The 9,150-nt window shown below is 29.1% G+C and overlaps 2 protein-coding genes across 2 annotated transcripts; both read right to left on the minus strand.

Moving 5' to 3' along the window:
- Nucleotides 1-3,256: 3,256 nt before the first annotated feature.
- Nucleotides 3,257-3,996, minus strand: LOC121124581 (uncharacterized). The gene is made up of 3 exons (XM_040719739.2): nt 3,905-3,996; nt 3,671-3,846; nt 3,257-3,616 (listed from the first exon to the last, which is right to left on the minus strand). The coding sequence occupies exons 1-3, from the start codon at nt 3,964-3,966 to the stop codon at nt 3,339-3,341; spliced, it is 516 nt and encodes a 171-aa protein (XP_040575673.1). The 5' UTR covers nt 3,967-3,996; the 3' UTR covers nt 3,257-3,338.
- Nucleotides 3,997-7,016: 3,020 nt separating this feature from the next.
- On the minus strand, nt 7,017-7,730 carry LOC121124583 (uncharacterized). Its single transcript, XM_040719740.2, has 3 exons — nt 7,662-7,730; nt 7,431-7,606; nt 7,017-7,376 (listed from the first exon to the last, which is right to left on the minus strand). The coding sequence occupies exons 1-3, from the start codon at nt 7,721-7,723 to the stop codon at nt 7,099-7,101; spliced, it is 516 nt and encodes a 171-aa protein (XP_040575674.1). The 5' UTR covers nt 7,724-7,730; the 3' UTR covers nt 7,017-7,098.
- Nucleotides 7,731-9,150: the final 1,420 nt, after the last annotated feature.

Below are 9,150 nucleotides of genomic sequence, written 5' to 3' on the forward strand. Positions count from 1 at the left end.
TTTATGCCAAACAGCTTTAAGTACTCTACAACACCAGTTCGGTTATCCTTCATTTCAAGCCATGATCCTTCAAACAAAAAGGATGGCCTGTTTTGTCGGGAGATAAAATTTAATAAAGATTTATTTCAAAAGAAATACAACTTACTTGGACACCTCAGAAGTCGTTATTCCAACCAGAACAAGAGCTACAAAGATAGAACACTTCATGATGAACTCCAACACTGACTTTACTTCACATTTTCCTTTCCTATATATATTTGTTTTACAAGTGCAAAGTAATATTCTATATATTAATGACGTGGATAGTTTCAAGTAAGACATTTAATATTACTCAAACTACAAAGAGAAAATAGGACATATAAATTCAATAGATGGTCTTTTTAGTCCTGAATGCAACCTTAAGACCTTATTATGTGTTGGTTTTCAGATAGTAAATAACTATTTGAACAGATACAAGAGGGCCTTACTACAGATTTAAGCTTTAAAACAAAGTAGTAAAATGGCCCTGTTATCTTCAGGAACAATAGTTAAGATATATTGGATTAAATATTTTTAATCATGGACAATCAATCCTTAGTATGAATAATATTCTCTCTCATTGGTTTATTAAGAGTGAACATAATTGGAATTCTGGTCATTTTCGTTCATTAAAGACCATTATGCAACATAATGTCTTTATAAATATATTTTGTCAGTATGAGATTATGAAAGCTTTTTGATGATTCTCCTCATTTAAAACTTTAGGCTTTAGTATTTGCTGTTGGTTGTTCAAAAACAATCTCTTTCTATATTTAACATTGTATATGAAATGTTGGCCACTCGTAATTAAACAGTTAATTTGAGCAATATTATTTTGTAGCGACGGTCATCTTAGGAATATTTTATTTGAACGAGCTTCTATTAGCAAGGTTAATTTCAACGACATTTTCAATCTGAACACAGTTACTTCGAATCTACATATATCAATGGAACTGTATAATTGATGAAGAATGTGTATTTTTATATAACTAAATTATTGTATATAAGCTTCAGTTTCAATATCGACTCCTCTAAAAATTATTCTAGGTGATATAATTACAAATAAATACCTAGTAATTTCATTTCCAGTAAATTCATTCCCTGCCTAATTCATCCATGGACATTTCATTCCCACTTTGAAGAGAGATATTTAGTAACGTCATACGGTTTGTGCTTTTTACGTGTATTAGAATCCAATATCATAAGGTTGTTTTTTAAATCGAGTTTGATAAATGAAACCTGGAATATATATCAATTGACAACCTGGTTTGAAGATTTTGTATTAGAATCCCTATTAAAAAAATTAACATTTAAAATTGAGTAAGGCAATTCAAGAGCTGACATTTTTTAAATGTCAATTTTTTGGGACTTCGTAAATTTCCTGCAAGATAATTTTTTATTTGAAAGATATACTAAGTCTCAGTTTTTAAGGCTTGTAATATTTTAGGAATAATTTTATTTTTCCTGGGTGGTTTTTTTTTAACTGTTGGAAACCAAAGAGAAGAATATAAAGATATTGATGATAGCAAGCTGACATAACATCAGTTTTACTGATTTTTGAAAATGTCTAAGTGTCAGTTTTTGGGAATTGGAATATTTTTCAAGTAAAATTATAGAAATTGATGATAGCATGTCAACTTAAAATCAGTAAAACTGATTTTTGAAAATTTTCTAGGTGTGTTCCTGTGGGACATAGAATCGTTTATTAAGTAAAAAAAAATATTTTGCTGAAAATTTACTCAGTGTCAGATATGGGAACTTATAAAATTTTCAAAAAAGAAAATTTACTTGCAAAATTATTTAAATGTCAGGAGAGTCACTTTAAGGAAAAGACAATAATAAAATGAAGTTGGTGATGGAAAGTCAACATTTCAGCCGTTTTACTGATTTTTGAAAAAAAGTTTAAGTGTCGGATCTTGACCCTTAGAATATTTTTCACGTAATATGTAATTAATATGTAGTTGATTTGTATTTTGTGTAGACCTTTTTTGGTGTGTTGTATGAGTTAAACTACAGTGTACTGGAAGTGAGTTTTTGAGGGTCGAAAGTCATTGTTTTATTTTGATCTTCTTGGGATGTTTTTTTTATATTTTATTTCATATTTACATATTGTCTAACTGTCTTTATTTGATTATAAAGAAATAGTAGGAACTTAAAAAAAATAACCCAAAAACAAATCAAAGACAAACTCTAAAATAAAAAATCAAGTTAAGTCTCCCAGAAGTAGGTCATTTTGTGTTGTTAATTTTCATTTGGCCTCTTTTATAGAATTTTTGTAAAGTTCTTAAATAAAGAAATAACATTAAACTATAATGTTTATTCATGTATATATATTTACCTAATCTATATAGTTAACTCATTTCCAAATATGGCTCTGAACCGAAGTTAAAGCTTAAACATTAAAAAAAAAAAAAAAAAGAAGACTTTAAACTCCAAAGTTACAGCCATGGAAGATTTTTGATATCCTTTTCGTGTTCTATGGATTAAATCATAATAGAAAATGTAGGATTTAGCAAGTAGCCGTACTAAAAACGGAATTTATAACAGTCTAGTATCTAAAAGTTACTAAAGATATCACTTTACCTGGCATAGCAATAAAACCTTTAAATCACAGAACCTCTTCTCTTTGGCAGAGATAGTTGTTGAGGATTAAGAACTTACGATACCATGTAAAGTTATGAGTAATACACGAATACTTTTACACGTATCATAGATGTGATAATCTGGGTTATGGGTTTCTAAATGTCTATACATACAAATGTGCTATTCAAATATTCTTAAGTCAAATTGACGTGCATTATGTATATTTATTGTATTTTACAAGATATGGCTTATTTCAAACGAATATGTTAGTCTATTTTCATGACATCAAACTATAACCTACAAAATAATGATGGGACGATTAAATGGAATCGGATAAATAATGTTTAATTTATGATTCTGATTTGTATTAATTATTATTTATTACTGGTGTTCAACTATTTATTAGTGTTTTAGAATGTTTTTTTCCAAGAAAATTAATATTTGATTTTTTTTTTTTTTTCATAACCCTTATGTTAGAAAATCAATTTTCAATTTTTTTAATTTACTAGCGGGAGATCTTGAGTACAATAGAGTTCAATAATTCCCGTAACGCCTGTAAGTGGAGAGACATCGTTCCATAACAGCATGAGCTCAAGAGCCTTATAAAACTCTGAGTAATGCGGGGTGCTTCAGCTAGTAATAATACACAAGGAAATTTATAATGCATGCACGTATTTATTCAAACGAAATGTATAGTTTACAAATTCATTATTAAAAACTAAGGGAATAATTTAGATTTACTCCTGTTTTTGGTATAGAGTGTAAGCGGTTTTCTTCGTTGCAGCCTGTGTATGACTATAATTCATGTACCCTTCACTCGTAAAAACGCGTTGAGTGAAAAAAACCAGAGAGCCAGATGTTTTGTTATAAGCATTGAAACGCAATACATTATAATGTGTAGCATTGTCTTTCAAAACCTCTGCATCAAATTCCATTTCAACTCCAAAAGATGTGTATGGGCTTTTTGCTTCCTTTCTCCATGTTATAGATGCATTATAGGGAACACCACTGGGCTCTAAAAATAAGCAATATTAATATACAATATAAACAAAGAATTTTGGAACATTACGTATTCCAGTAACTTTGTAACCATTTTCAGTCAATTGAATACATTCCATCGTCATTGGACCATTGCTATATGCATTGGCACTGGTTTCGTTTATGCCAAACAGCTTTAAGTACTCTACAACACCAGTTCGGCTTTCCTTCATTTCAAGCCATGATCCTTCAAACAAAAAGGATGGCCTGTTTTGTCGGGAGATAAAATTTAATAAAGATTTATTTCAAAAGAAATACAACTTACTTGGACACCTCAGAAGTCGTTATTCCAACCAGAACAAGAGCTACAAAGATAGAACACTTCATGATGAACTCCAACACTGACTTTACTTCACATTTTCCTTTCCTATATATATTTGTTTTACAAGTGCAAAGTAATATTCTATATATTAATGACGTGGATAGTTTCAAGTAAGACATTTAATATTACTCAAACTACAAAGAGAAAATAGGACATATAAATTCAATAGATGGTCTTTTTTAGTCCTGAATGCAACCTTAAGACCTTATTATGTGTTGGTTTTCAGATAGTAAATAACTATTTGAACAGATACAAGAGGGCCTTACTACAGATTTAAGCTTTAAAACAAAGTAGTAAAATGGCCCTGTTATCTTCAGGAACAATAGTTAAGATATATTGGATTAAATATTTTTAATCATGGACAATCAATCCTTAGTATGAATAATATTCTCTCTCATTGGTTTATTAAGAGTGAACATAATTGGAATTCTGGTCATTTTCGTTCATTAAAGACCATTATGCAACATAATGTCTTTATAAATATATTTTGTCAGTATGAGATTATGAAAGCTTTTTGATGATTCTCCTCATTTAAAACTTTAGGCTTTAGTATTTGCTGTTGGTTGTTCAAAAACAATCTCTTTCTATATTTAACATTGTATATGAAATGTTGGCCACTCGTAATTAAACAGTTAATTTGAGCAATATTATTTTGTAGCGACGGTCATCTTAGGAATATTTTATTTGAACGAGCTTCTATTAGCAAGGTTAATTTCAACGACATTTTCAATCTGAACACAGTTACTTCGAATCTACATATATCAATGGAACTGTATAATTGATGAAGAATGTGTATTTTTATATAACTAAATTATTGTATATAAGCTTCAGTTTCAATATCGACTCCTCTAAAAATTATTCTAAGTGATATAATTACAAATAAATACCTAGTAATTTCATTTCCAGTAAATTCATTCCCTGCCTAATTCATCCATGGACATTTCATTCCCACTTTGAAGAGAGATATTTAGTAACGTCATACGGTTTGTGCTTTTTACGTGTATTAGAATCCAATATCATAAGGTTGTTTTTTAAATCGAGTTTGATAAATGAAACCTGGAATATATATCAATTGACAACCTGGTTTGAAGATTTTGTATTAGAATCCTATTAAAAAAATTAACATTTAAAATTGAGTAAGGCAATTCAAGAGCTGACATTTTTTAAATGTCAATTTTTTGGGACTTCGTAAATTTCCTGCAAGATAATTTTTTTATTTGAAAGATATACTAAGTCTCAGTTTTTAAGGCTTGTAATATTTTAGGAATAATTTTATTTTTCCTGGGTGGGTTTTTTTTTAACTGTTGGAAACCAAAGAGAAGAATATAAAGATATTGATGATAGCAGGCTGACATAACATCAGTTTTACTGATTTTTGAAAATGTCTTAGTGTCAGTTTTTGGTAATTGGAATATTTTTCAAGTAAAATTATAGAAATTGATGATAGCATGTCAACTTAAAATCAGTAAAACTGATTTTTGAAAATTTTCTAGGTGTGTTCCTGTGGGACATAGAATCGTTTATTAAGTAAAAAAAAATATTTTGCTGAAAATTTACTCAGTGTCAGATATGGGAACTTATAAAATTTTCAAAAAAAGAAAATTTACTTGCAAAATTATTTAAATGTCAGGAGAGTCACTTTAAGGAAAAGACAATAATAAATTGAAGTTGGTGATGGAAAGTCAACATTTCAGCCGTTTTACTGATTTTTTGAAAAAAGTTTAAGTGTCGGATCTTGACCCTTAGAATATTTTTCACGTAATATGTAATTAATATGTAGTTGATTTGTATTTTGTTTAGACCTTTTTTGGTGTGTTGTATGAGTTAAACTACAGTGTACTGGAAGTCAGTTTTGAGGGTCGAAAGTCATTGTTTTATTTTGATCTTCTTGGGATGTTTTTTATATTTTATTTCATATTTACATATTGTCTAACTGTCTTTATTTGATTATAAAGAAATAGTAGGAACTTAAAAAAATAACCCAAAAACAAATCAAAGACAAACTCTAAAATAAAAAATCAAGTTAAGTCTCCCAGAAGTAGGTCATTTTGTGTTGTTAATTTTCATTTGGCCTCTTTTATAGAATTTTTGTAAAGTTCTTAAATAAAGAAATAACATTAAACTATAATGTTTATTCATGTATATATATTTACCTAATCTATATAGTTAACTCATTTCCAAATATGGCTCTGAACCGAAGTTATAGCTTAAACATTAAAAAAAAAAAAAAAGAAGACTTTAAACTCCAAAGTTACAGCCATGGAAGATTTTTGATATCCTTTTCGTGTTCTATGGATTAAATCATAATAGAAAATGTAGGGTTTAGCAAGTAGCCGTACTAAAAACGGAATTTATAACAGTCTAGTATCTAAAAGTTAATAAAGATATCACTTTACCTGGCATAGCAATAAAAACCTTTAAATCACAGAACCTCTTCTCTTTGGCAGAGATAGTTGTTGAGGATTAAGAACTTACAATACCATGTAAAGTTATGAGTAATACACGAATACTTTTACACGTATCATAGATGTGATAATCTGGGTAATGGATTTCTAAATGTCTATACATACAAATGTGCTATTCAAATATTCTTAAGTCAAATTGACGTGCATTATGTATATTTATTGTATTTTACAAGATATGGCTTATTTCAAACGAATATGTTAGTCTATTTTCATGACATCAAACTATAACCTACAAAATAATGATGGGACGATTAAATGGAATCGGATAAATAATGTTTAATTTATGATTCTGATTTGTATTAATTATTATTTATTACTGGTGTTCAACTATTTATTAGTGTTTTAGAATGTTTTTTTCCAAGAAAATTAATATTTGATTTTTTTTTTTTTTTTTTTCATAACCCTTATGTTAGAAAATCAATTTTCAATTTTTTAATTTACTAGCGGGAGATCTTGAGTACAATAGAGTTCAATAATTCCCGTAACGCCTGTAAGTGGAGAGACATCGTTCCATAACAGCATGAGCTCAAGAGCCTTATAAAACTCTGAGTAATGCGGGGTGCTTCAGCTAGTAATAATACACAAGGAAATTTATAATGCATGCACGTATTTATTCAAACGAAATGTATAGTTTACAAATTCATTATTAAAAACTAAGGGAATAATTTAGATTTACTCCTGTTTTTGGTATAGAGTGTAAGCGGTTTTCTTCGTTGCAGCCTGTGTATGACTATAATTCATGTACCCTTCACTCGTAAAAACGCGTTGAGTGAAAAAAACCAGAGAGCCAGATGTTTTGTTATAAGCATTGAAACGCAATACATTATAATGTGTAGCATTGTCTTTCAAAACCTCTGCATCAAATTCCATTTCAACTCCAAAAGATGTGTATGGGCTTTTTGCTTCCTTTCTCCATGTTATAGATGCATTATAGGGAACACCACTGGGCTCTAAAAATAAGCAATATTAATATACAATATAAACAAAGAATTTTGGAACATTACGTATTCCAGTAACTTTGTAACCATTTTCCGTCAATTGAATACATTCCATCGTCATTGGACCTTTGCTATATGCAGTGGCACTGGTTTGGTTTATGCCAAACAGCTTTAAGTACTCTACAACACCAGTTCGTTTATCCTTCATTTCAAGCCATGATCCTTCAAACAAAAAGGAGGGCCTTTTTCCGGAGATAAAATATAATAAAGATCTATTTCACTAGTAATTCAACTTACTTGGACACCTCAGAAGTCGTTATTCCAACCAGAACAAGAGCTACAAAGATAGAACACTTCATGATGAACTCCAACACTGACTTTACTTCACATTCTCCTTGCCTATATATATTTGTTTTACAAGTGTGAAGTAGTACTCTATATATTAATGACGTGGATAGTTTCAAGTAAGACATTTAATATTACTCAAACTACAAAGAGAAAATAGGACATATAAATTCAATAGATGGTCTTTTTAGTCCTGAATGCAACCTTAAGACCTTATTGTGTGTTTGTTTTTAGAGAGTAAATAACTATTTGAACAGATACAAGAGGGCCTTACTACAGATTTAAGCTTTAAAACAAAGTAGTAAAATGGCCCTGTTATCTTCAGGAACAATAGTTAAGATATATTGGATTAAATATTTTTAATCATGGACAATCAATCCTTAGTATGAATAATATTCTCTCTCATTGGTTTATTAAGAGTGAACATAATTGGAATTCTGGTCATTTTCGTTCATTAAAGACCATTATGCAACATAATGTCTTTATAAATATATTTTGTCAGTATGAGATTATGAAAGCTTTTTGATGATTCTCCTCATTTAAAACTTTAGGCTTTAGTATTTGCTGTTGGTTGTTCAAAAACAATCTCTTTCTATATTTAACATTGTATATGAAATGTTGGCCACTCGTAATTAAACAGTTAATTTGAGCAATATTATTTTGTAGCGACGGTCATCTTAGGAATATTTTATTTGAACGAGCTTCTATTAGCAAGGTTAATTTCAACGACATTTTCAATCTGAACACAGTTACTTCGAATCTACATATATCAATGGAACTGTATAATTGATGAAGAATGTGTATTTTTATATAACTAAATTATTGTATATAAGCTTCAGTTTCAATATCGACTCCTCTAAAAATTATTCTAGGTGATATAATTACAAATAAATACCTAGTAATTTCATTTCCAGTAAATTCATTCCCTGCCTAATTCATCCATGGACATTTCATTCCCACTTTGAAGAGAGATATTTAGTAACGTCATACGGTTTGTGCTTTTTACGTGTATTAGAATCCAATATCATAAGGTTGTTTTTTAAATCGAGTTTGATAAATGAAACCTGGAATATATATCAATTGACAACCTGGTTTGAAGATTTTGTATTAGAATCCCTATTAAAAAAATTAACATTTAAAATTGAGTAAGGCAATTCAAGAGCTGACATTTTTTAAATGTCAATTTTTGGGACTTCGTAAATTTCCTGCAAGATAATTTTTTTATTTGAAAGATATACTAAGTCTCAGTTTTTAAGGCTTGTAATATTTTAGGAATAATTTTATTTTTCCTGGGTGGTTTTTTTTTTAACTGTTGGAAACCAAAGAGAAGAATATAAAGATATTGATGATAGCAGGCTGACATAACATCAGTTTTACTGATTTTTGAAAATGTCTTAGTGTCAGTTTTTGGTAATTGGAATATTTTTCAAGTAAAATTATA

The sequence above is a fragment of the Lepeophtheirus salmonis genome, chromosome 9 (assembly GCF_016086655.4).
Source record: "Lepeophtheirus salmonis chromosome 9, UVic_Lsal_1.4, whole genome shotgun sequence".
Classification (NCBI taxonomy): Eukaryota; Metazoa; Arthropoda; class Copepoda; order Siphonostomatoida; family Caligidae; genus Lepeophtheirus; species Lepeophtheirus salmonis.

Bases quoted from the DNA above. Each gene is read 5' to 3' on its own strand.
- LOC121124581 (XM_040719739.2), bottom strand. From the start codon at position 3,966: ATGAAGTGTTCTATCTTTGTAGCTCTTGTTCTGGTTGGAATAACGACT. The intron at 3,847-3,904 runs GTAAGTTGTATT...CCGACAAAACAG, and splicing joins ACGACTTCTGAGGTGTCCAA to GCCATCCTTTTTGTTTGAAG. The intron at 3,617-3,670 runs GTAATGTTCCAA...GCTTATTTTTAG, and splicing joins TTACAAAGTTACTGGAATAC to AGCCCAGTGGTGTTCCCTAT.
- LOC121124583 (XM_040719740.2), bottom strand. From the start codon at position 7,723: ATGAAGTGTTCTATCTTTGTAGCTCTTGTTCTGGTTGGAATAACGACT. The intron at 7,607-7,661 runs GTAAGTTGAATT...CTCCGGAAAAAG, and splicing joins ACGACTTCTGAGGTGTCCAA to GCCCTCCTTTTTGTTTGAAG. The intron at 7,377-7,430 runs GTAATGTTCCAA...GCTTATTTTTAG, and splicing joins TTACAAAGTTACTGGAATAC to AGCCCAGTGGTGTTCCCTAT.